General features: G+C 43.3%; 2 protein-coding genes across 3 annotated transcripts in view; both read right to left on the bottom strand.

The window, feature by feature from the left end:
- Positions 1-17,397, bottom strand: part of LOC311516637 (kinesin-like protein KIF20A) — a 49,771-nt gene extending 32,374 nt beyond the window's left edge. For both annotated transcript variants that reach the window (XM_084620918.1, XM_084620919.1), the window contains exons 1-10: positions 17,337-17,397; positions 15,373-15,519; positions 14,001-14,075; positions 12,192-12,311; positions 10,992-11,130; positions 10,716-10,900; positions 3,608-3,716; positions 2,851-3,042; positions 2,655-2,766; positions 755-826 (exon numbers count right to left, since the gene is read on the bottom strand). In XM_084620918.1, coding sequence (XP_084477044.1) covers positions 755-826; positions 2,655-2,766; positions 2,851-3,042; positions 3,608-3,716; positions 10,716-10,900; positions 10,992-11,130; positions 12,192-12,311; positions 14,001-14,075; positions 15,373-15,519; positions 17,337-17,348 — 1,163 coding nt within the window. In that variant the 5' untranslated portion in view covers positions 17,349-17,397. The remainder of the gene's footprint in view (positions 1-754; positions 827-2,654; positions 2,767-2,850; positions 3,043-3,607; positions 3,717-10,715; positions 10,901-10,991; positions 11,131-12,191; positions 12,312-14,000; positions 14,076-15,372; positions 15,520-17,336) is intronic.
- Positions 17,398-23,359: 5,962 nt separating this feature from the next.
- On the bottom strand, positions 23,360-27,027 carry RPS20 (ribosomal protein S20). Its single transcript, XM_084621990.1, has 4 exons — positions 26,872-27,027; positions 24,723-24,822; positions 24,032-24,105; positions 23,360-23,583 (listed from the first exon to the last, which is right to left on the bottom strand). Exons 1-4 carry the CDS (start codon positions 26,872-26,874, stop codon positions 23,401-23,403), a joined length of 360 nt encoding a protein of 119 aa, XP_084478116.1. The 5' UTR covers positions 26,875-27,027; the 3' UTR covers positions 23,360-23,400.
- Between the last annotated feature and the right edge of the window lie 728 nt (positions 27,028-27,755).

Below are 27,755 nucleotides of genomic sequence, written 5' to 3'. Positions count from 1 at the left end.
ACCATTCCACAACTTCCAAGAGCTTGACTCTGCCACCTAAGCATTCTTTTAACAATGTAGTTTCCTAGGTTTAAAAGGAAATACATAAAGATAACACCCATCTGCCCGAGATCATACATCATTGGTAGAGTCTGGACTCTGAACCTTCTGCAGTGTAGCGCAGTTTGAGGTGTGAGACTCACATATTATACAAACAGCAGCAAAAGGCAGTTACCATTAGGGGAGGCTTGATGGGGTCACATACAGAGTTGGGGGACACAGCCAAGCCTAGCTCCCCCTACAGAAGATGGGAAGCTTGTTCCCCACATGAGGCCCCCAAGGAAGGGGTTGTCAGGGGAAGACTGTCTTGCTCTCCCCACTCCCAGAGAGGCTATTGCCATCTGGGGTTCCCTGACCAGTACATTCTATTGTTGCATTGGGAATGGCTTGGGCCCACCATTAGATTAGAATATTCGTGTTCAGTTATTTCAATAGGCTACCAAAAGTTTCCTGGCTACAGATGGAAAGTGGCAATTTTCATAAGTTTCTCTCAACCATATCTTAATGGAATGTAATGGGACCAATAAAGCCAGCTTTCTGTACTCAAGACTTTTTCCCCTTACCAAGTTTTAAAGGTCTGCTGCAAACATGGCTCTGAAATACTCAAAGGTCAGAGAACAATTTATAATTCAGTGTTAGGCAACTTAGACATAGGTTTAATTACTAGCACACCCATAATAAATTTTATTGTAGAATTAGGAAGTAAGACACTTACTCTGAAACTCCAAGAATACGAGGCTCAGCCTCATCACTTAGTCTTAGTAGTCTGATAGAAAATATGCTGTGACTAGTAGGGAGACAAACAAGTTTTCATTATCAACAATCTGACTTCCATCTAGAATTATGTTCAACTTTACCTAGTATTTTGGTTTTTACAAGTTGAGTGGGGTTAATAGAAAATTAAGGGTCAGACAAAATAAAAGTTAAGGAGCATATTTGTAATGCATTAAATTTGAACAGCCAATAAAAGTTGATACAGTATTTAATACCATTAAAAACCAAAAGGTAAAGAGAAGCAAATAGAGGTTACTTGAAGTGCGGGAGTTAAGGATGGGATTTTAATTAGCTGCTTCGGGGGGGGGTGGGGGAGAATGGTTTTCATGAGTCACACAGGCTGTTTGGCTTAAGCAGCATAAAGAAATCTACAGATCCATGACAGGTTCATTTTTGGATCCCTGAACACAAGAACTTCAGACAGAAACTAGTGTTTGGAATACCAACTCCCTGAAAATAAGGGGAGTGGATTTAGAAGGGGGAAGGAGGAGAGGAGGAATTTGTCAGTCTGATAATTCACCCTGGTTTCTAGCATATGCATCATTTATTGTTCAGTTTACCCAATATTCTGTAAGGTTTTCCTGGTGCATTAACATTTTAATATCACAAGAAAATCTTAAGTCAACCCCCTCAGAAAGAACCAGCCTTTAGTGCTCTGGCAGTTCTACTCGGGCTGTCAGACCAAAGAGGGAAGCAAAATTTCAGAGAGTTAAGAATGTTCTGCTCCCAATTTCTCCTGCACAGTCTGAGCACTCCAGTTAATCTCTAAGTAGTTTGGCAGACAGGCACTCCAATAGTCAAATCACAATTCCTGAAGGAATTAGTTTTGGTGTGTACAGGCAATGAATTACACTCAGAAATTAACTGAAGTCAGTATTCTCTGGAACACCAGTGTAACTGTTCCATGTATGAAGTTCTGCTAAGAAAGCAGATAGCTTTGTTCTGCATTAGTTTAAGGGGTGTTCAAGTGTAGCCTTCCTCTGTAGGTGGCTACAGGCTGCCACTGTTCAACAGGAAAGATCACAATCTCTTGTTGAAAACAGACTGAAAAAAATCCTTGGGAAACAGACAAATGGACATCAGGCAGCAGAGGATAAAAAACCCTCCCAAGTTATAAAACTGAGTAACAAGTGGGCATACCTTTTCAATACAAGATTCTCTGCCTTTTTCCCCTTACTTCCGCTTAATCCAATATTATCTCAGTCTTTTCTGGACTGAATTATAACCAGCTAGCTGTTATCCATAGAGACAGCATGGAAAGCTGAATTGCAATATTCTAGTCTGGCAAAATGTAGACAGCTGAGCAGCAGCATATAAAGGTTGTACTGCAGGTTAAATTTGGTCTCTGGCCCTGCACACATATGGAACAAGTGGGATGACAAGGAAATCCTGAGAAACCCCAGCTGGAGACAAGTAGTTGCCCAGTACTATCTTTGAGACCCAAGAGAAAACAGCCATTCCAATCCTGTTCCATTTATCCTTTACCAAGATCTGCTGATCTATCATCTCAATCAACTGTATTGATCTATTTCACAGAAACTAATGAGACCAGTGCAATTTCTGTACCATAACCAGGCTTAAGAGACTGAAGGAGGTAAAGAAAACAAGGACTCCAATTATTGGCAGATTTTTTTGCCATAATCTTCTCAGTTTTCCCCCTGAAAAAGGGAAATTAGTGACAGGTTTGATACACTGGCAAGTATACAATCAAGCAGAGTCTTAAGCAATCAACTAATAATTGTTCTTTTCAGAAGTGCTTTCAAAGTGGTATAATTAAATTATTTCAGTTTAACAAAAAAAACTAGAGTACAAGGACATATCTATAGTTACAGGCAGCAAACCTTCTACTTGAGTGCTGGTTCATTCTAGTGCAAGCCAAGCTTCGGTTCTTGTTTCCTATTTTTAGTATTTTGCAAGCCTCTTCCGTACTCTGAACATTGATCCACTTTAAGTCTGCAGAAAGAGACTTGTTTACAAATACATCAAGTCATTAATATTTGTATAGGACAACCAAAGTCACAAAAGTAATGTCATTACCTTTTATATAAGAGTTTCCTCCTTGATCCTCACAGATTCTTAGAACTTTGCGTTTTTGATTTTTTGATATAGCCAATACATCCATAAGGTCATACACATACTCATTATAAATTTCACAGAAGGAAACCCACACTGAAGACTGTGTTCTCTGATGCTTAGTCCCACCAGTGTCAAGTAAAACAGAGTCCTCCACTGTTAAAGATGATTAAAAAAAGTTACCCAAGTGCCTTATCAGCGAGTCTGAAATTGTTCAGTAGCCTCAGAAATTCAAATGGCAGAAAGTCCCTATTAAACAATTTTGTGCACAAAATTTAAGCTTTGTTACTTCTCCGAATTTTTTGCATACACCTAATTAACACAAATGCATGAGCACACTTGACAGATTAGTCCCAAACATTTAACATTGCCCATCAAATCTACAACTCAAACACAGACTTGCAAATACTTCCTGGTTTTCCTATTTTCTCCTCTTACGCCAACCACCAACTTGATGTTTCTAGCCACAAGTTCTGACCAAACCTTTTTTTGCCTAGCAAACTAAGCCACTACTTAAATGTGGCAAAGATATCAAAGAGAATTTTAAATTTGTTATTTCTCTTCTACATTTTCACACTTTGAAAGCAAGTTAAATCTCTAAAGCTTAGAAAATTTTCTACTGGCTGCCAATTACAAGATTCTCTGCTTCCACTCCCTCCATTCTTAAAACAATTGCAGCAGACACCTTCATTTTTCCCCCATGAATTCAAGTGTATTTTACCTAGCAGGTCAGAAGGCAGACTTGTTGAAGTACAGCTGCTAGAAGACACAGATTCCAAGGTACATAATGAAGCACTCTGAATTATAGATTTCGAAGTATCTTCTATGTCCTTGAGAAAATAAAAAGTTGTTGTAGCCAAGTTAACATATGATCATAGTTGAAGAAATGTTATGCTGGGCTTGTCTTCACCTCCAATACTAGTTTTTGAAAAAGGTTATTTAATTACAATCTACAAAAACAATTCAGAAGGATCATAAACTGTAGTTTTTGCAAGAAGAAGAAAACTAGCCATGAAGCAAAATCAGAGTAGAACTCTTGAGTTTGAATATAAATTTTAGCTTAAGTCATGATTTCTTGGCCCCTTGCTGGCAGCCACTGTTTTTACTAGAAGTTTTACATTTGCAACAGTAGCAATAGTAGTGAGGCTAGAATCAGATTGCCACAGCCTCTTTTCTTAAATATTGTGCCCACCTGCTCCCCCACGCCAACAACTTGATCTTTGTCATGCTGAATGGAGCTCCAGGCATCGCCTTCTGTAGGAGCAGGATTTTATATTTGTACTATAAAGAATTAATGTATGATTTGATCATCCTGCCAGCCACCCTTTTTGAATAGCAGAAAGGAATGACCCTCTGGCACATTGGCAGAAACGCATCTGACACACTGCCAGTGTCTGTACTGATGTTAAGGCAGGGACAGACCAGAACAGTCCTTATGACCGATTATGGTCACTCTTGTTTTAGGATAAGATTTCACTATAGTATTTACTGTAAGGTCTTGCTTTTTGTATGCATTGCAAATTAAGTTGTGTAAGGTTCTTTTGCAATCCCTTTAGTAATCATATAATCCTTTCCAAAATGTTATCTTGTCTGAAGGTCTCTGTAAAAGACTGTTTGTGTGAATGAGGAATGTATGCATCAGGAAAAGACAAGGTGTGAAGGCCATTGTTAAAGTCAGATGGTCAAGGAAGGAGGAGTAAAGAAATTTAAGGACACCAGCGAACCATCAACGTGCATCCATAAGTGAGGAAGGGCAGATTGACAACCCCGAGGTGGAGGCTGGCACCCCTAAAGACAAGACAATTGATTAAATCGAAACCAGGACAGGATGACCCTCTCGGAGGTGTTTTAGAATGTTAACAATAAGATAACACCAATTAAGGAGTAACCGGTCACAAACTGACACGGCAAAATCCACAGACTTCAACGAGAGAAAAAAAGAAAAAAAGACTATAAGAACAGGGTGCTTCGCCATGGGACTTCGGGTTCATCTTGCCACAACTCCAGAAGCGTTGGATAGTGACCCACAGAGCCCCTCTGCAACAACTCTGACTGGCCACTAGATTGATCCAGACTCTGGACTGGTAACTATAAACATCAACTGGCAGGAGTGTGTGAGTGAGAGTGAAAGTCATATGCTAACTGCTGTATTCTCAATAAATGCGGCATATTGCCTTTTCCCCTAAAAAAATGGTATGCGCTTCTTATAAGACTTCCCCTCCCACAGTTACATTTCCTCCTCCTCCTATTTTGACCCTGCGTCAACCATTCTTCAGTCAGTATTTCACATAGATGGGAGTACACAGGTAAGTACATGTACACTAATTGCTGTTAAAATATGAAAGCTTCCTCTACATGTTCAAGAGTTAAGTAACAGAACAGAACTTCAGATTCTGATTTCTCACATGAATAGTATAATTTGTCACTATTGGGAAAGTCAGAGGTGTTTCATCTAACAAAATGTAAACCGTGAACTCTTTCAATTGTAAACCAATAAGCAAAGTGCAAATTTACTTGAAAAAGGTAAAGATGTCCACTTTGTTTAAACAAAGGAGGGTAGGGGGGTTAGGTTATATAAAAAACCTACCTGAATGGAATTTAAGTATAAGACTGTAGACAAAGTGAAGCAATACTCTTAATAAAGTAGTTAGAGATTGGATGGTTTGGGGCCATCTAGATATACATGTCAACCTATGACTGAACTATAAGGACTTCAGAAACAAAAGCTTCACCAATAACAGACTAGATAATCTAGTGGTCCCTTCTGGCCTTTAACTACATGAACAGGACAAGTGTCTTGAATATACCTGCTTTGAACATCTCAAATTTGTAATATTGCTATGTTACCAGAACTTGATCAATCTCAGTGTTTTCAAACTGTGGGTCATGACCCAGTACTGGGCCGCAGAATGTAAGGCACTGGGTTGCGGCGGCTCTGCTCAGCACTGCCAACGGGGTGTCAGAAGTCCTGGCGGCAGTGCTGCCAGGTTAATGTAGGCTAGTCCCTACCTGTTCTGACACCACACTGTGCCCCAGAAGCAGCCAGTAGCAGGTCAGCTCCTAGGCGAAACGGGCAGGGGGCCCACGGGGCTCTGTGCGCTGACCCCGCCCCAAGCACCAGCTCCACACAGGCTGGGGGGAGCGGTGGCTATGGGTGAGAGCCGTGCAGAGCTGCTTGTGTACCTCTGCCTAGGAGCCGGACCTGCTACTAGCTGCTTCTGGGGCATAGTGCGGTCTGCAGTGCAAGGATAGGCAGGAAGCCTGCCTTAGCACCTCCACTGCACAGCTGACCGGGAGCCGCCTGAGGTAAGCCCATGCCCGAACCCTGTGCCTCAATCCCCTGCCCCAGCCTTGAGCCCCCCAAACCCAGAGCCCCTTCCTGCACCCCAACCCCCCATCCCAAACCCCAGACCCCCTCATTCCCAGCCCCCTCATCCCCAGCTCTGCTGGGTCACGGGCATCACCAATTTTCTTCAACTGGGTCACCAGAAAAGAAATTTGAAAACCACTGATCAATATAAAAGGGATCTGTCAAATGTAGATTTCAAAATTACCCCAAATTTCATCTGGCTAGATCCAAAATTAGGCTTCAAAAAACAAAAAGCTGGCTCTGCTGTCATTAAAGTCCCACAGCTTGTTCAGATTTTTCCAAAGTAGTATATCCAAACATCTCTCTTCCTCTGTCCTCTACATACTTGTTTGCATTATAATCATGAAAAACAACCTTCCCATAGACCACTAAAACTCCATAGTAACAGAAGGAATGAAGCCTTTGCAATTCAGAGAGAAGTTCAGAAGGTTTTGCTGTATGCACTAAAATATAAGACAGATGCAAGTAGTCAGGTTACCATTTATCTGCTATTCATAAAAGACATCCTCATCAAGTTCATTTATGAGCTCTCTTGACTGTTATGGCAGCTTTGGAACTGTAACATTATAATAGCTTGTTTTCCTTCCTAATTCTTTTGTAAGTTTCAGTTTTGCTAACACCAGAATGCTTGAAAGCCTTCTGACAAGAATTCAGAGTGGAGTCATTGTTCATACTACCATAGTGCCTAGGAACCCAAGTCATCAACTAGGACTCCACTGTGATAGCAGCAGTATAAACACAAGATAGCCCCTTCCCCAGAGATCTTACAATCTGTCCAAGTATAAGACAAGAGACCACAGATGGATATGGGAGCCAGAGGCACAAACTTTCTAATGTGCCGGGGGGGGGAGGGGATCTCGACCCCACCCTCGCATCTCTGCCCTCCCCCAAGAGCACCCCACCCTCACTCCTCCCCCAGCACACCGTGGAATAGCTGATCCACTGTGGGCAGGAGATGCTGGGAGGGATTTGGCTGCTCATGGGTGCTTAGCACCCATCATTTCCCCTCCCCCATGGGTGCTCTAGCCCTGGAGCATCCACAGAGTCAGCACCTATGAGGGAAGCACAAGGAAGCAGTAAGGCAATACTGCTTGTCTGACAGGAAGTGGTACCAGTGGCCTAACTGCAGTTAATTTTTTGCAGGCATCATGGCAAAGAGATTTAAGGAGGGGTTTGTAGGATAGTGTAGTTTTGCAGAGGTTTATGAGGAGCTCTTCCCAACCATGAAGACTAGCATGGGAGAAAGCACAAAGTGCTTCTTTGAAAACTTAACAGGCGGGCAATCATGGCTGGCATGGGCCAATCAGAGGCACAAATCAACATCTTGATAGCAAAGGACTGATAGACACAGTGGGGGATAGGCCACAAATGGCCTCAAAAGTGAAGACAGCAACTTAGATTTGAGGATATAAAGAGGAAACATGATCAAAGCAACAAGCTAGGAGAAGGTTCTTTGCAGCAACGTTCTGAACAAATGAGTGGGTCAAAATTGCATTTGTAAAGGTAGAGGAAAGGATGTTGCTGTAATTAAGATGTGAGAGGACAGCCTGGACAAGAGTTTTAGCTAGGTAGATGTAAAAGAAAGGCTGTATTTTAGAGATGTTATACAGAAAAAAATCTGAAAGACTTAGATATATCCTGGATGTGAGGACCTAGAGATCTGAATCATAGAGGATACCCAGATTACAAGACTGAGTGACAGGTAGGATGGTGGTGTTGTCCAGTGACTCACAGAAAGAGCTGGGGGTGGGGGGAGGGAAGATGGGAAGAGATTAAGAACTCTGTTATAGCCATTCTGTGCTTCAGCAGATGGCTAGGTGTTCATGAGGAGATGTCAGAGATGCTTACATTTTAGTTTGGACTGGTCCGGTGTAGAGTAGAAGATCTGTGAACTGTCAGCATAGAGATGGTAGTTGAATCTGGGTCAATAGTTTTGTTCTACATTTGAGTGTACCTGCTAGTACACAGTTTTAATCTCTTACCCTTCCTTTTCCATAAAAAAAAGTCTGATGTTCATAGTCCCATAGCATCCAAATCACTACAGCCATTCAAGCAGAGATCAATGAAGCAGACAACAGTTTAACTGATGGAAAGTTTGGGTAGTATAGACAATGTCTTCAGAATGAGGTACAGGAGGCTGGTCAAGTTTAAGGAACAAAACAGAAGCCTTTCAAATAACAATCTCTAGAAAAGGAATGGTTATGTATTTAATTTTTTACTTCTGGTGGAATTCTCCACCACTGTGCATGTGCAGAATTTATGTTCCCCACAGAAAAAGGACTGATTGCAAAGCCACAACAGCAGTCATGCGACCCTCCCCAGCAGTAAGTTTCAGGTGCCCAGGGCAGCCACCAGAGAGGTAAGTCACTGTGGGGCAAGAGACAGGACTGGGGCAAGAGACAGGACCTGGCTGGAAGCTCCTACCAGCTGCTAGTCCAGGCTGGGTAGGGCAGGACTTCTTCCCCTACATGGCAGCCAGGTCCAGGTCAGACCTACCCCCAGATTTTTCCCCCTGGCTGCAGGAAGCTCTGCAAAACTACACACACACACACACACCCCTCAGCTGCAGGTGGAGGGATCCCTGTACAGGGAGCTGCTCCCCTATCTGCCAATCCCCATGCATCCAGACCCGCTCATACCCAGATCCTCCTGCTGAGTCTCACCGCCCCCACCGCACTCAGAATCCCCCCAATGAGCCCCACTCCTCCTCCACCTGGACCACCCCGATGAGCCACCCACACCCAGATCCACAAACAGCTGCACCTGGATCCTCACCCCACTGAGTCCCACTCCTCCAGCATCTGGACCCCCTCCCCCCCACATCCAGACCCTTCCCCTCGGCTGACCCCCAACTGCCTTCACCTGGACCCCCCTGCAGAGTCCCATTACCACTGCACCCAAAAAAACCCTGGTGCATCCAGATCCCCTCTGCACCCAGATCCTCCACTGAGCTGCCCACACCCAGATTGCCCTGCACAGCACTCTCTCAATCCACACCTGGATCCCCCCAACACTAAGGCCCTCCACACTTGAATCCTGCATTGCTGAGCCTTCCTACCCACACCTGGTGCACCTGGCATGGAGGGGCATGGCCCTGGGGTGTTTCTGGGGCAGGCCCAGTTCTTGCACCGTGACAGACTTGGGTGCAGCCTCACTGCTGAGTCCATGTCCCGGGGAAGAGGGGGAAGCTGCAATGATCTCCCACCTCTGTGCAGCCAGTGGTCGACAATGCCATGCTGGCAGCCTCCACATTTGACAAATAAAATTTTCAAAATTTTAAAATATTATGTGCAGAATTTTATTTTAGGTGCAGAATGCCCTCAGGAATAAAACTTTTTCTACGAATCCTACCTGGAAAAAGTTCAGATTATGTCAATTTTCAGTAGTACAAGACTCCCACTAATGATTTAGTACTCTTTTGACACCTGTCTTTCACAGACCTTTTCTTCTAGGTCTTTCACATTTTTTCATTTGAGGTTTTCTGATCTCTATTTAACATTATTAAATCAGATTTGGATCCATCAAACTTAGATTTGCAGGGTTTGAATGAGCTGCTAGAATAATTTCTGTTCTCATTTGTTGAGAAATGAGTCTCTGATAGTTAACTGGACTATTCCAAAAGCAGTCACGGCTATTGGAGACAACGGAAAAGACAGTTGGGAGGGACGATAACCCCCTAACCACCTCACTAATCCCATAGTCATCCAGATATATTTCGGCACAGGACACATTGGGCTGAACATAATAGATTTTTAAAATGGAAGAGTAGGAGTGTACATTTTGGGTTTATCAGACTGATAGTATTCTTAACACGTATCAAAGAGAAAATTTTGAAATGCACCAATTTGGGAGCTTAGACTCCCCAATGAAATTTCATTGGGGCTAGGATACTTCTGAAAAATTTAATTTATTTATTTACCCACAATAAATTTCTATTCCTTACATAAAACCTTAGTCATGCTGGAACGGAATCATTTTGGTAGCCTGATTTCAGCTTCACACAGATTTTGAGAGCAGCGACCAAATTTGTACACTTTTTTTTATTCAAGGTACATTACAGCCAGACACCTCGTCTGAGAAGGAGATCAAGGTTCTATAGATGTTATCTTGGGAAGAATTACACAATAAACTGGAAGTGACCCTCAACAGTATAACATTAGCAGGTTTCAAACTAATGTTATAATATTTTTCACTTCTGTTTCCCCTGTCTGTAGGGGACTTAGTTTCCACAAAGTTCTCATTAAAAAGGTTTAACCTATGCTGCACGTATGACCTGCTGCTCTTATTCTTAAAAGTCTCCATATCTTAATTGACCACTACAGAGCCTACACAAATTTGACAATGGAACTCACTACAGCAGAACCTTGTAAAAAAGTACTAAGCACTTTTTTCTTTTTTTTAAATTAAGGGGAAGATTTAGATGTTAACTTAAGTAACAAGGAAATATTTGGTCACTGACCTCTTTCAGAGAAGCAAGAACAGCAGCTTTTATAGTTCCCTCTTGTTTAACCTGGGTCACATCTAGCTTCTTTACATCATTGCTTAAGTATGGTTTCAAGTTCATTTTCAGATATTGTCTTCCTCTTATGTGGTGAAAGATCATATCAAGAGAACGAGGCAAAATACCACCATCTTTTGGAGAACCTGTGAAGAAAAGTAAGTGTATTATATGTAGTTAGTTTCACATAAAGTGTTGACTGGATTTTATGAAAGTAGTAACATTTGCTTTTGTTACCTTGAATAGTGTATGTTTTGCCTGCATTAGTAACCCCATAGGTAAACACTAGTCCATTTGCTCCATCAATGTAAGCTTTTATTATCTCTTTCATTGTGCCTTCAAAAAAGTCACTTTGAGTAGTTTCTGGACCAAAGACCTAACCAAAAAAAGAACAAGAATTTTCAAATGACATCTGGAGCAGCTGAAAAATGGATTACTAAATGGTACAAAGAACTTTTGTTTATACCATTCACTGTTGAGTAATAAGGTAAGTTAGTTGTACAGAGAAAGTTGAACAAACTGTATCAGCTTCATTGTCTGGATCCCCTATAACTGATCACAAGTTTCTGTTTGGGCTTCATGTCATGCATGTTTAATTCCAGCGACTGAGATAAATGCAGGCTCACATTTATTTCTGACCACCGTTCAACTGGCAAGAACCAAGAATAGCCTGAGCTCCTCATCACATGCCAAGTATCCTGGAAGAAGAATCACCTATACTTGTATTGCAGGATAGGAGGGAGCCATATAGAAATGTGCATCTACAATTCAAAAAATTACTCAGAGAAAGACCAAGTCTTAAATATGAAGCTATTCAACAGGTTATGCAAACCACTCTCCTGATACTGGGAGAACAGAAACTCCTGTTGTCCTTGCTGGATTTTGCATTCATGTGTCAAGAAAAGAAAAACTAGGCATCAGGTTTGAAAAGGACAAGCCATAAAGCTTCCATCTTCTCAATTGGAAGATATACCTTTCTAGATGCCAGTTTTAAGTAACACACTCCTACAATACCTATATACGCAATTGTGATTGAGAGGGATAGTGAAACCACAAAAATGTATGTGGTCACATTATTTTCTTGTGCTATGTTGTTTCATATAATACTGCCTGCAAGAAGCTTTTGTAAACACCATCTAATCAAAGAAAGCAATACGATTACTACATACATTTCCTTCTCTCATCTAATTAGCATTGTGTGAAAATATACCCTTCCTGATGAATTAACAGTGAATATCAGTCCTGTACATTGTGTTTTGTTTCAAAGGAAGTTGAGAAGATACCACAAGTAATTCAAATTTGAAAGGTCATAGTTAACAAGTTATACAAACAGAAACTTTCACTATAACTAAAAATGGAAGAACAAGCCACAACTTTGGTTTCCTATAGGGTAAAACTGCTTTCTTAGTAAAGATCATGGCATGAAAGTTAGCCTACCTTAGTGAAGGTGAACTGGTGTACAGACTGTCCAATCCCCTTTTCACTGTTTTTCATCGTAAAGGATTCTTTGGGTGCCTGTAGAGTTACTGTTTCTGGATTTTCAATAATTACACAGTCCTAAAGCAAAGACATAGAAGTTCTTCTTTCTAAAATAGCTTTCCAGAAGCGCACACCTTTGTCTACCAGAGCTTCAACATTGTAAAAAATAGGTTAAAATATTTAAGAGGTGCATTAAAACTTTAATGGGACACTAATATAAGATTTGGACCAAAACATGGGCTTTGTAAAAGGTACGCTTTTACAATACCCAAGACCATTAAAAATGTTTCCAGGATCCCCTCCTCCCACTCCTATTTGCAACACACTCCGAACACCTGTTGAGTTTGCAACCCAAGCTTTGCAGTATCATACTCATGCAAGAGAGCCTGCAAATAAGATGCATTAGAAACTGACTAGTTTTCTCCATATTTTGTTTCTGGACAAAATGTAAACTATGAACTGCCTAAATGGAGTGTAAACTGGATTTGAAGAGTTTCAGTTTGAATGTATGGTGTTGTTATTTGTAACCTAGGAAAAGAAACTTCTAGAGTTTACACGATTTAACTTCTGCCTCTTAAGTATTATAAAACCATAACATAATCCATTTGATAACTGTGGTAGTTAGAGCTGGGCAAATTATTTTTCGATTCACTGGCAATTCTTAAAGTTTAGGTTCAACCCAAATTGAAATCAATTTTGTTCTTAATTCTTGGTAAATTGCAAGTCAATAAAAAAAGTTGCCTTTCAGGTTGAATAAATGTTTTGTTCAACCTAACTTACTTTAAAAGATTAAATGAAGGACTCAATTCACAGGAGGAAATGGTAGTGCTCATATACCCAGTAGTCTAGTGGTTACAGCACGCAGCTAGGATGTGGGAGTCCCAAATTCAAATCCCTAATCTCCCCGCTGAGGGCCCTAACCAGCAGGCTACTGGCTATTTGGTTTGGCTCTTACTCTCTCCTGTTGAAGCTGTTCCACTTTGTATAAATAATTCAATATTCATTGGAGCAGGAACTTTACCACGGATCTCCCACCTCCCAGGTAAATGCCCTAACCACTGGTACAAAAGCAGTGGGAGGGCCTAAGTAATCATATGAATCTAGACCAGAACTTTTTTGGGGGTCCAAAACTATTTTACAAGTTTCTCAAAATAGTTTCAGACAACCCAAAATAAAATATTTTGGCAAATAAAATATTTGTACAGAGAATTTCACCCAGCTCAAGTGGCAAGAGCAAATTACTTCTGCTCCATCAGTCACAAAGTCATTACCTTGCATAACACGCAAGCCATGCAATATTACCATCTATTTTCCTAGAACCTGGACAAGTTTTACTGGTGCACAGCAGATATTTATTTTCTCTGTGTTCAGCCTTTAAGTTACCTGTCACATATTTTACTTTAATATGTGAAAAAAAACGATTGATTAAGGGTCAGACTTTGTACAGATGCCACATTCAGAACAGTTTATTGGACAAAATTTAATACGCTAATCTTGTTCTGGTTTGGCTTTCCACATTTATCAAATCTGTATTGTAGGAATCAGTGAGACAGTAAAGACTGCTGATAAGTAGCATATTTCTAGGAGATGGAATTGTCACTTCTGAGGCACTCAACTTTAATAGTGAGGAAAAGTGCTGTCTATTGGTTACAAAATTTAGAAACTGAAAACTTACAGAAGCTTTTTCTATTTTAGAATTCTTGAGATGAAATGCAAGTGTTTTCCACGGAGGACAAAAAAATAAGTCATTTATGGACAACAACTAACCTGAGATTCATTGCTTTCAAGTTCTGCTTTAGAGAAGGGTCTGACTCTCAAGTAGACTTTCAAAGGTTGATATATCTGCTCATTTGAAAAAAAAATATTTATAGTTAAGTCTGTAGGCCAAAGACTCAGGATTCCAGAGTTTTTGTTTTTACCTTATATCTCTGATGTTTTTCCCCACACCACACAATTCCATCTCATGCCACCCACATTACTATGACTTTTGTACTAGTATCCTTCCATTTATCTTCATGTCTTCTCCAAGCTGTCCCTTATGCCTAGAACTCTTACTGTGCTAAACTATCCACTCCTTTTCATTTAAATTCTTTAAAATGTCTATTTCACACAACAAGCCCAATGTTAATCCACCAACAGCACATTTTATTATATATATATATATATATATATATATATATATATATATATATATATATATATATATATATATATATATTACAAAAAATTGAACTGCTTCCACCTTCTAGTCACTCTGCAAAGTGTATCTAAGTTGTGTTGCTTGTATAATAAATGGAAAGTCCATACTCCAGTTTTATATGGTTCAAGGCACACTACTGAGGCTCAGTAAAAAAAGAACACCTTGTGCCTATCGCCAAGCCACAAACCCTTTTATCGTCCCTTCAGAAACGGTCATGGAGGAAGCCTTCTTGGTTGCTGAAGTCAGGGATGTTTCCTAGCTGCTGCTGCTAGCTCCCCTCCTAGCTACTAAAAGGAAAAAATAACCCAACTGGGTCTCCCCACTGTTCTCTATTAGAAAGAGGGATCCCTATAATCCTTCCCTTCCCATCCAGCCTGTCTATTTAGTACCTTTCATTAGCACAACTCTTCAGACTACTCCTTTCATCATCACTCTGCCAAAAAGGCAGAATGGATAGAGTGATGACCAAGAGGTAAAGAAGCAGTAGACCTGTTGCTGTAGGATAGCATGACCAGTAGAAAAAAAACCTACAAGGCCAGATCTTGGCATAATGCAATAGTTATATTACTAAGTTAAAAGGCTTGCAGGCAAAGTGCAAGAGTGTAAAACAGTTTGGTTCTCATGGTAAGAGTAAGCTAGTAATAAGATAAGAATACTAGTTTGAACTGGGCATACTCCAGCTGGGTGTTGTGCAAACTTCCACGTGTACTTCTGCACTACCCTACAATCCTTTAGTTCCTCAAATGCTTAAGACAAACATTGTAAGTACTGGTTAGAATGTTAATTTGCTGCAGGACATGATTTGTTTTTAAGTAAAGGGAAAAGGAAACAGACTTGGAAAAAGGGAGGGAGTTCACAATACAGAGAAACTTGTTATTGAGTTGTTGCTACTTAAATGCAAAGACATCATTAGAAGAAATTATTACAAACAACCCCCACCTCCTGCTGCTGTTCATCAGCATTAGGTATGACTGACAACTCCATGGGTGAGGTTTTACCCATTAAGTCCTCATAACAGGTGAAGTCCAACACGCCAGATCCTGCTGAGGATGCATAGCTTCCCTCCACATAGTCCATTCTCTTAACCTGTGAACATATAGAGGAATAAGAAACAAAACACACATGCTCTCACATGCAAATGGTGGAGAGTATGCAAGAAACAAGGCTTTTAAGTTAAAAAATATATATATACACCTCCTGAAGGGGTGGGATGGAGGGAGATCTAAAGACATGACCCCCAAAAAACTTGTAGTTATTTACTCTTTAAAAATGCTCTGCAATGTAAAAAAATCTTTAAAACTGCAGATAGCATGAAAAAAGTCTGCAGGAAATCCAAAACATTTACTATCTACAGTACCAGACCAGTGACATGGGCAGTCCTGTAAATAGGTACATCTGAAAGGGATAGTTAGCACTTCTATCATTCCCTTTCCTTTGTAGCTATCAAAAGGCATCCAAAGTGTTGTGACTCACAAAGTGAGGGTGCTCAGCACCCTAACGAGATCAAACTCACAGTAAGCTCAATTCTGCCCCCCTCTTATCCCTATGCAGGGCTCCCACTGACCGCAGCTGGGGAACACATGGCACTAGGATGCAAGGGGCAGAGTTTGGCCCTAATGAACAGAGGCATAAATCTCTATAGAACCTAGGGTGATCAGATGTCCCGATTTTATAGAGGTAGTCCCGATATTTGGGGGTTTTTCTTAGACAGGCTCCTATTATCCCCCACCCCCTGTCCCGGTTTTTCCGCACTTGCTGTCTGGTCACCCTATTAGAGCCCCCTCTGTCCCCATTCACAGAGGGGAAGCAGAGGCAGTGTCTTCCCCAGGGGCCCAGTGACGCAGTGGCAGAGCCCGGAACTGCACCCAGAGCCCCGCAGCTGCCTATGGCAGAGGGAGAGCAGCTGTCCACCGAGTCTAGGTGAGAGGACGGAGCGGCCCACGGCCGGGGTCCGCCTCATCACGGGCACAGGCTGGAGGCGCGCGAGGAGCTACTAGCTTCTTCCTCAGCCGCCCCCGGGAGAGCGGCGGGGCTGTCGGCTCAGAGCGGAAGGCCCGCGGGAAAGCCGCGGGCACCAGGCGGCAGCGGGCACCAGGCGGCAGCAGCCGCCGCCGCTCCCTCCTGAGCCCGGCTCCCGACGCAAGGGAGGGGGTCGGGCCGCGCGGGGGAAGGGGAGGTGCGCCCGCTCTCAGAGTCGGGGCGGTTCCAACCCTTCCCGCGCACCACCTGAGGAGAGACCGCTAGCGCCAGCTGAGCGTCGCGCGCAGCTCGCCTGCTTTCCAGCCCCCCCACCCCTCACGCGCTCCAACCTGCAGCTGCCCCCACCCGCCGCCCTTTTTAGCGCGCGCGGTGCCAGCGCCTCCCCTGATTGGCCGCGGGCCCGGCCCGGTGCGCAGTAGGAGGTGCGTGTGGGAGGCCCGCCGGCGCTGCCGCCTGGGGGGGTGGCTCGTTTTACACTTGCCGGCGGCAACCCCGTTGTGACGGTTGGGGACTGGGGTGGCGCTAAGCACCCGGACGCCCCCGGGCTGGGCTTCCAGTTACCGGTTCTTCTTTCAGGGCTGACGGGGGGAGGGGGCAGTTGTACCGGCCCGAGCTCGGGGGGAACGTCTGTAACGCGTGTGTGGTGGGGGCATTAGGTACCCGCCCCTAATGTCCCTCCAGGGCCTGCCTGGGATGATGGATCCGCGGCTCGGACGGGCCTGGGGGGCTGAGCTCGCCGTTCAGATGGGCGGCGGCAGCAGCACCCGGCCGTTTCCCCACCCGTGGAGTCACCCCCGCCAGGGCCCCGCTTCCGGGCGGGACTATCATTTGTCTCCACCCTGCCTCGGCGGGCCTCGCTAGCGCGGCTACCAGCGAGGGGCAGCAGCAGCTGGGACTTGAACTGCGACCGCCCCACAGCTCACCGGGGATAGCATCAAACGCTCCTGCAAAGCGACAGCCGGACCGCGCCAAAGCGGGCTGGGGTCAAGCCGCTCACCCACTCACGTAGAGAGCCGGCTGGGTGTCCGGCAGAGGGCACTGGCGTACCAGCCAACCCTTCGTAAAGGAAACGTGAGGTTGAGAAGCCTGGAGCTTCCCAGCCATTGTTTTCAAACAGTCTGGTTAAACCTGCATTTTTACCCAGAAAAAGAATTAAGATTAAATCCAGACTGGTTGATTATGAGATAGTCTAAAGCTAGTGGCAGCAATATTGTGGTTGCAGGAAGGCTGGGGAAGTCATTGTTAAAATGCAGGACTGTTGATTGAGACTACTACTCTTTGTGCCTGGGTCTGTCACTGAGTCTGTGGCCTGGTCTACCCTACCCAGTCAGGTTGATCTTGTTTGGAGGTTCTAGCAGGGGAGGGCAGTTACTGTATACCCTTGACGAAGAACAGTACTCCTCTATCTGGGAGGTTGTCCTCTTTGACCCTGCAGCTTTGGGAGGGATGCACATGGAGCGGTGAGGGGGGAAGGGGACACCAGCCTCGCCAGCCAGATCAGCCGAATACACCCTAGCGATCAGTAGGGTGACACATTGCAGCCAGATCACCCTCACATGTAAGGCAGTTTACCTTGACCTATGCTACAGTGTTCTTCCCACCAATTTAACTCCCCCGCTACACCATCCCACTTCCACAAGAGGGTTAGGCTGATGTAGTTAGGTCAATGCAGTGTCCATGTAGACATTGCATTGCTTACATTGCCTGTTGCTGCCTTTGGCAGGCTGAGCCCTGCTGCTGGGAGCAGACAGCTCAGCTTGTCAAACTGAGGGTGAAAGGGCTCCAGCTGTCAGTCTTGGGTGGTGGGGCTCTGGCTGTTGGCTTAGGGCAGTGGGACTCCAGCTGTCAGCCTAGGCTGTGGGGCTCTGGCTGTCAGTGCCCCATAATGCCCCACTTAAGTTGGTCCAAGTGTTCCTGATGAGGATGTGCATTGTGGTGGCTGTAGTTCAACCTAACTTTAGTCAATTTAATTTTGTAGTGTAGACATGGCCTGATCCACACTGAAAGAACTATTACATAGGAAGCAGAGCCTCAGAGCAAGCAGGTAGCTTTAATTTCAATACTGTTCAACATTTTCATCAGTGATATATTATGGCTGATAGAATTTGCAAATGACAAAGATTGGTAAAGTGGTAAATGATGACAGGATAGCCATATAGGTTATTCTAATTGCTTGGTAAGCCAGGCCCATTCAAAGAAAATGTGTTTTAACACAGCCACATGCAGTTATATATCTCTAAGGAATGCAGACCATACCTACAGAATGGGGGATTGTATCCTGGAAATCAATGACTGAAAAGGATTTAAAAATCACAGTGGACAGGTACCTCAGCATGAGCGCTCCCTGTGATGCTGTGCACAAAAAGGACTAATGCAATGCTGGGCTGTATAAACAGGTGAGTAGGAACACCAGAGGTGATTTTACCTCTGTATATAATTCTAGTGTCCATTTTTTAAATGGAAAAAAACTGAAGCTGCATAAAAGGCACAACAAGTTTTTGAGGACAGAGTGCTTTATTGTGAGATTTAAAGAGCTCAACATGTTTGGCTTATCAAAAAACCTGAGAGAGGACTTCAGTGTAGCATGTAAGTACTTTCAAGGGCAGAAAACACCAGGACTAAAGGCTAATGTAGTGCCAATCTTTAAAAAAGGGAAGAAAGAAGATCCTGGGAACTACAGGCCAGTCAGCCTCACCTCAGTCCCTGGAAAAATCATGGAGCAGGTCCTCAAAGAATCAATCCTGAAGCACTTGCATGAGAGGAAAGTGATCAGGAACAGCCAGCATGGATTCACCAAGGGAAGGTCATGCCTGACTAATCTAATCGCCTTTTATGATGAGATTACTGGTTCTGTGGATGAAGGGAAAGCAGTGGATGTATTGTTTCTTGACTTTAGCAAAGCTTTTGACACGGTCTCCCATAGACCTCCTGAGGTCCCTTCCAACCCTGATATTCTATTATTCTATTCTTGTCAGCAAGTTAAGGAAGTATGGGCTGGATGAATGCACTATAAGGTGGGTAGAAAGCTGGCTAGATTGTCGGGCTCAATGGGTGGTGATCAATGGCTCCATGTCTAGTTGGCAGCCGGTATCAAGTGGAGTGCCCCAAGGGTCGGTCCTGGGGCCGGTTTTATTCAATATCTTCATAAATGATCTGGAGGATGGTGTGGATTGCACTCTCAGCAAATTTGCGGATGATACTAAACTGGGAGGAGTGGTAGATACGCTGGAGGGGAGGGATAGGATACAGAAGGACCTAGACCAATTGGAAGATTGGGCCAAAAGGAATCTGATGAGGTTCAATAAGGATAAGTGCAGGGTCCTGCACTTAGGACGGAAGAACCCAATGCACAGCTACAGACTAGGGACCGAATGGCTAGGCAGCAGTTCTGCGGAAAAGGACCTAGGGGTGACAGTGGACGAGAAGCTGGATATGAGTCAGCAGTGTGCCCTTGTTGCCAAGAAGGCCAATGGCATTTTGGGATGTATAAGTAGGGGCATAGCGAGCAGATCGAGGGAGGTGATCATTCCCCTCTATTCGACATTGGTGAGGCCTCATCTGGAGTACTGTGTCCAGTTTTGGGCCCCACACTTCAAGAAGGATGTGGATAAATTGGAGAGAGTCCAGCGAAGGGCAACAAAAATGATTAGGGGACTGGAACACATGAGTTATGAGGAGAGGCTGAGGGAGCTGGGATTGTTTAGCCTGCAGAAGAGAAGAATGAGGGGGGATTTGATAGCTGCTTTCAACTACCTGAAAGGGGGTTCCAAAGAGGATGGCTCTAGACTGTTCTCAATGGTAGCAGATGACAGAACGAGGAGTAATGGTCTCAAGTTGCAGTGGGGGAGGTTTAGATTGGATATTAGGAAAACTTTTTCACTAAGAGGGTGGTGAAACACTGGAATGCGTTACCTAGGGAGGTGGTAGAATCTCCTTCCTTAGAGGTTTTTAAGGTCAGGCTTGACAAAGCCCTGGCTGGGATGATTTAACTGGGAATTGGTCCTGCTTTGAGCAGGGGGTTGGACTAGATGACCTTCTGGGGTCCCTTCCAACCCTGATATTCTATGATTCTATGACTCTTTAATCTAGCAGAGAAAAGTATAACAAGAACCACTGGCAGGAAGCTGAAACCAGAGAAAATTCAAATTAGAAATTAAGCACAAAATGTTAACAGCAAAGAAAATATTTTAACAATAAAGGTAAGTAGTGGATTCTCCATCTCTTGATGGCTTCATATTGAGCCTGGATACCTTTCTGGAAGATATAACCAAACAGTAATTAGTGGGCTGAATACAAGTATAACTGGGTGAAATTTAATGACTTGTGATATAGGAGCACAACTAAATCATCTAGCAGTCTTCTGTGGCCTTAAACTCTGTCAACTTATCTATATCAATCAGCATATTCTTCTGTAAAATTTGTTGATTAATTCTTGTATTTCACAGGAGCTTCTCATAGGAAAACTATTGTCTTTTTGTAAAATGCTTTGAAAACTTCTCATAAAAAGGTGCTATAAAAGTGCAAATAATCATTAAAAAGCCATTCATCGGCCAATCTAGAAATGTTTTACAACATAAATTGGATGGTCTAACATCTTGCAGCTGGAGTTGGGCTTTTATAAAATACTGAAGTATACATAATGAGTAGCTATTTCCACAACCACTTAGTTTAGGAATAGATAGCTCACTGTTCTTATCCATCACAGAAACCTGTAAATTGGTGTCATTTAGGAGAATCATTGTAGAAGACTAAATTAGCTGTAAGGGATAAAGTATTCTGAATATATACTAATTGGATTCTGTAGAATTTTAAATTTTTGTTCTTAGAGGACAACATGTAATGAATTACAGTGACAGCTCATTTAGTTGGTTTATGGTGGTCAAAGCACATTGTTGTTCCCCCATCTCTCTAAGGCACTTCACTACGAGGTTGCTTGACTACTTCATTCAGTGTTCAGTATTAAATAGTTACAGGAAGAAGGGAAAAATATTTAGAAATGTTTTCTAACAGTCTGATTGGGTATATAGTATATTTCATAATCAGAAATACTGTGTATCAGAAAGGAATTGAAGTTTGAAGACACTAGGTGAAGCCCAGTCTATTCTCCAAGCATCAAAAATGCCTATTTCTGCAGGAATTTGAGTTCACAGAGCAACAGGCCCTCAAGAGTACACTAGAGTGGTGATGTGAACATATCTGCAAGGAATAAAATAGTCAAGCATTTCTTTCAGTCCTTAACTGAATTATACTGGGGATTGAAATATCAGGTCCTTCCTTTTCTTGAAGATTTACTGCAAGATCTTTAAAGGCCCTTAAAGGATATACAAACCAAAAATTGGACCCGTTTTCTTTCATTGCTTTATACACAACAACACTAGGAATTCAGGTTCCATCTAACTTGGAAGACTTAGGCCAGGTCTATGCTAAAGACTTATCAGTGTAACTAGGTTACTTGGGGGGGGGGGGGTGAAAAATCCACACCCCTGAGTGATGTAATTACACCAACCTAACCCCCCTACGCAGACAGTGCTACATCCATGGGGGAGCTTCTGCTGTTAACATAGCTGCTGCCTCTTGGGGAGGTAGATTAACTACACAAATGGGAGTTCTCCCGAACTGAATTAATTTGCAAACTGGATACAGTTAACTTAAGCTTGAATAAAGACTGGGAGTGGATGTGTCATTACACAAGGAAAACTATTTCCCTGTGTTTATTTCCCCTCTCCACCCTGTTCCTCACACATTCTTGTCAACTGCTGGAAATGGTTGATTATCACTACAAGAGGTCCGCCCCCCCCCACCCCACCGGCTCTCCTGCTGGTAATAGCTCACCTTACCTGATTACTCTTGTTACAGTGTGTATGGTAACACCCACTGTTTCATGTTCTCTCTGTATATAAATCTCTCCACTCTATTTTCCACTACATGCATCCAATGAAGTGAGCTGTAACTCACGAAAGTTTATGCTTAAATAAATGTTAGTCTCCAAGGTGCCACAAGTACTCCTTTTCTTTTTGTGGATACAGACTAACACGGCTGTTACTCTGAAACCGTCAGCATAGTAGCTTCTTTAGTGAAGTGCTGCACTGGTGCAGTTGCACCGCTGCACATGAAGACAAGCCCCAAGACTAGTGAAATACAAGAGAAAGTTACACTTGGGAGGGGAGGGGTTTTTTTTAGTCAGCCTGTTTAAAAATTAACAGCTATTTAACTTCAATGCTGAATTCACATTTGAGATTAAAGGTGTTTGTTAAATATTCAATATGCTCACTGCTTCAAATAAAGTCTCACAATAAGTATCCCCAGGACCTCTTGGTCTTCCTTAACAAGCATGATTTTAAAAAGAAGTTTAGCCTCTCTTTATACATCATAAAGGAGCAAACTAAAAGGGATTTGAGCCTTTGCAGTTCACTTTCAAACCAGACTTTATCTGAGAAAAGTGACCGACTACCGCCTATAACAGTGGTCCCCAATGTGGAGCCTGTGGGTGCCATGGCGCCCGCTGGGGCATTTATGTGTGCCCACTGCCAGGGCTGGTGCCAAGGAACAAAGGAGAGGAGCACATCCGCCAGAGAACATGCCGCCACACTCTTCTGAAGGCATGAATGTGCTCTTGGTCACAGAAAGGCTGGGGACCACTGGCCTATAAGAAGTTCCAGGCAAATAAAATTCACTATGAAAAATTTTTTTCTCCTTATTTTAATGTTCCTTTAGGGTTTAATGGTTATTTGAAACATTACATCACACTGCACTCCCTTCTTCAAAATACATTAAAGCAGTTCTATATTAATGGTAAACATTCATTTCTACTGAAGTCTTGGCCAACCATTCCCCTCTAAAGGCCTAGATTCTTGATTGTTATGCCACTTTGTTTCGGTTCTTTATTCATGAAAGAATCATGATTCTAGTCAAGATTCTATTTCACAAAACACAAAGCAACAGTAAAAAAATTACAAATCAACTTTTATTAAAGTAGATGACAGGCATTTAGGCATCAGCAATAGTAACTTCAACTTCTACACCTGGTTCAATACTGATAGAAGTGATCTGCTTAACAATCTCAGAGGGACTGTGTAAGTCAATGAGACGCTTGTGGATACGCATCTGGAAACGATCCCAGGTCTTAGAACCTTCACCACAAGGTGTTTTCCTAGTAGTGATTCGCAGAGTCTATAACAGAAAGTGGAGTAGTAACCAATAAATGAAGACAGATTTATGCAGAGGTTTTGACTAGAATCAAAACTTTCTATAGCTCTAATGTAATTAAAATATTGCTTGCAGTATTTTTTACATAGTTGTCAAAAATTAGCTCTACTTATCTTAGTGGCCATTATTCACCTCCTTTTCATAGCTGGCCAAGGAGTCTTAAGTCAAAAGAGAGGAATGCAGGTAGGAAGCAGGTCAAAATCCTCTTCCGCCTTTCTCTTCAGCATGTTTTGTATTAAACAATTGAGTCATATGTTTATGCCAGTTAACTAATCCATTAACTGGTTAGAGTTTAAATATATTCAATCCAGTTTAATCAGACTGCACCCCTTCTCAATTTTACTATTTGTAATTTACAAATAAAATCTTGGAGAATTAATCATGGTTTTCCTGCCACCTAAACCGTAAGTACCTTAGTAGGCATGCGAACAGGTCCCTTCACTTTTAGATTCTTTTCTTTGGCACCTCTGATCAAGTCAGCACAGACTGTAAAAGAATACACAACTGTTTACAAAAGCTTTTTTTAATTGAACTAGATATTCCACTTCACATAAAACGTTGGCTCAGAATAGCGTAAATAATAATCATAGTAATTCAGTTTACAATTTATCCTCATGGCCAACTACATATGGCATAAACTGCTCATCCCAGAATTAGTAAGGTCACTTGTAATTTTACTTTTTAGGCCTGTCCATAATGGCATTTAGACAGTGTTAGATTAACTATATAAAGACTTAAGAGTATAAACTAAAGTGGTTTAAACACATTTTGCTTTGAGAGCATGGACCAGGCATAGCTATTTTAGGAGAGTGTTTACAACACATAGCTATAACATTGTTCAAGAGAGTTCATAGTTAAACAGTTTGGCTAGTATGGATAAAGTAAGCATTTAAAGCAGGTTAAAGTAACAAGTTTATTCCATAGTTTACTTTATGTCACTGGCAGAGTAGGTCAATGGCTGTGGTAAAGAATTTTAAACACAACTGACAGCTTATAGACTAATAACCTGTCAATTAGGGAAGCTGCCAGCTGAAGTTATGTTTTGAAACATTTGAGACTTCAAATCATAAGCAACCCTAAAAAAGAAAAGAAGTGTTACTTACCCTTCTCAAGGGACTTTACATTGCGACTCGTCAAGGTAATTCTAATTCGGTGAATTGCTACTTCCTGTTCCACAGGTGCTTTGCCACTATCTTTAAATGCCTGAAACATTAACATTATGAATATTAGAAACTAGAGCCAAACGGGTCAATATTGTATGTATGCCGCTTAAAGCATTCTACCTTCACTAAAATTGAGAACATTAGATATGTCCGTAACTACAGTTTTTATAACTTTTATTAGAGTCCATATCAAAAGGATTCTGAATGGGGGGAAGGGTAAGAATCCAGTTTCAAAAACAGCATTTTGTACAGTTACTCTAACAATTACGCATCTTGGAAAATATCAGAAACACTCCACTGACTTGTGTCTTTATGGAACATGCCATCTAGCCACCTCCAAAATAATTACTTTAATCATATAGGGCAAGTCTACACTAAAAAATTAAGTTGATGTAAGTTATGTTGTCATACAGCCACCACAGTAATTGAATTGGTTTTACAAGTACACACTATGCTCCTTGTGTCAGTCATGCATGTCCTCACAGGAGCTGTTGCACCGATTTAACTGCTACTGTGGGGGATTGTGGGATGGTTTCTGAAAGGTAGCAGGTCTATGTAGTGTCTACACTGACCTTGCATCAACCTAATTACATAAACTTAAGGGCTATGCCTCTCATGGAGGTGGAGTTATTAAATGGATGTAGTGGGCAAGTTACATTGGTGGGAGCTTTATTTTAATGTAGACAGAGTAAGCTGCTTTACGTCTACTTAACTCTGTAGCGTAGACCAGAGTCTAGTCTGTAGTATGTAGTGTTGTGTCAGTCTGATTATTAGAAAGATAAAGGGTGTGAGAGACAAGGTTTTGAATTATACAGAGCTCTTCATTGGGTCTGGGAAGGGTACTCAGTGTTACAACTAAATATAAGATCAAACAGATAGCTCTGAGTACCTTTCCCAGACCTGAAGAGCTCTGTGTACCATGAGGGCTCGTCTTTCGCCAATAGAGGTTGGTACAATAAAGATATTACCTCCCCCACCTTGTCTCTTTAAGCATGTAGAGACATACAAATCTGTAATACAGTTTAACCAGTGTTTGTTTCACAGCAAGAATTCAAAAAGAAAAATGCCAGTATCATAGGCGTAATGCAGGTAGGCGATAAACAACAAAGAGGTGTGTGATCAACAAATCACAGATGTGCATCTATCAGGAGATTGATTTAAATTCATTTGGGGAATGACAACTACACTAGTATACTTGCTCTGACTTCTTATGAAATAGCACATAAAATGAATAATTAAGTAACAATAAAGAAAGAACAATCTAATGTATAACTTCTGCAATGTGCTACTTAGAGAGATCAGAAAGACAATCCCTGTATTAAGTGATTTAGGACAACAGTATATAAGTATTTTATTGCTGCTATTGTATTTTTATATATATGTGGCAAGCACCCTTTCTTTTTATGGTAATATATACTAGGATTTTTTTTAAAGTACTTGTATCTGTTTTGCAAATTGCACTGTGTTGTAATCCCATTAATGATATAAAGGTTCACAGCTAATGAAAGAGGGGTCCAAGGGCAGCAGAGGTACACCACACAGGACCCGCCAATTTAATTTGTAAGAGCTATTTAGGTTTGACTCATTGGCTTTCTAGAGTAGATAAAACTACAGGGGAAACAAGATACAGCCACAGAAAGATGTTTTCGTGATTTCCCAAGAATCCAACCCTCCCCCCCACCGCCCGGAACTGGCCGCGTTTTGCATGGAGGGGCAGAGCTGGCGAGCCTACTGGCCAAAGCGGGCAGGAGCGAGATATGTGAGGGAACGTCCCCGAAACCCCCAGCTACAAACTGCCCCGGCCGCTCCCTCGCCGCCGGGCAGCGTCTCCCCCCGCCTCCCCGTTAGCGCAGGCGGTCGCTGCCGCTGGGGTCTTGCCAGCCCGCCGCTTCCGCCGGGATCAGCACCGGTAGAGGAGAAAGGCCCCGATGTAACACACGGCAGCGAGGCCGGGAGCCGCCGCCCCGCGGGGCTCGGGCGAGCCGACAGGCAGGGAGGGAGGGAGCACGCGGCGAGTAGAGGCCTGGCAGAGCGCCAGCAGCCGCGCGGCAGCGGGGAAGCGCCACGCGCCCTTCCCCGGCCCGCTCACCATGGCTGCACAGAGTCCTCCTGACCGACTTATTCCCGGGCGGGGGCGGCGCGGCCCAGCGAACAGCGGTGAGTCAGGAGCGGGGCGAGCAGCACCGGCTGCGGCGGCGTCACTCACGGCAGAGGCAGAGGGGCGGGCGCGCGGCGCTTATATAGCAGCGCTCCATACGGGCATCGCGCGACCGCTGACGCCAGCCAGGGCCGCCCCGCCCCGCCCCGCCCCGCCCCGCCCCTGGCTGGCGCTGGGGTCAGGCGGGCTATAGTAGCGAGCGGGTCGTGGGGCGGCGGTGCAGCCTCGGGCCGTGGAGCCCGCCTGCCGAGCGGAGCAGCCAGGCTGCCGGGGCATAATAAAGTCTGAGCCTGGGCGGGAGTTGTACCGCCTGTGCCAGCCCGACCCAGCGCACCTGCCCGCCCCTGAGCCCGGCCCCCCCACTGAGCCCGCTGCGCTGCTCGCCCCCTCTGTGACAAAAATCTGTAAAGGCTGGGGGTGGTCAGGCCTCGAAGAGATACGGGGCCGGGAGGCTCAGCGCCTGTTTTCAAAAGGAAAAATGACCGAATTTAACTGAACACATGAACGTTTGGGGTGATGTGCAAGTAGCGTTGTCGCTCGGGGTTCTCACAGGATTGTAATTGCAGCATCGCCTCAAGCAATTGGTTTCTGCTAACTTAAAGCAAGGATGGAAAGATAAAAAGGTTGAAAAACACCTCGGCCGCTCACACTGACTTTGTTTGCCAGCGAAAAGTCTGTGGTAGGAGCTACTTCAAATTGACAGTTTTTAAATACAATTGGTCAACTTTTCAATTTTAAAAGGCCAAATCCTGCCCCCTTTGTCCAGCCTCAGCATTTCAATTTTGTGCTGTGGGTGGCCGCAGAGGGAGGAGGAG

The sequence above is a fragment of the Lepidochelys olivacea genome, assembly GCF_965140295.1.
Source record: "Lepidochelys olivacea isolate rLepOli2 genome assembly, chromosome: 2".
In the NCBI taxonomy this organism is placed as follows: domain Eukaryota; kingdom Metazoa; phylum Chordata; order Testudines; family Cheloniidae; genus Lepidochelys; species Lepidochelys olivacea.
The sequence above is the reverse complement of the archived record's forward strand: the minus strand, read 5'-3'. Positions and strand labels throughout refer to the sequence as shown.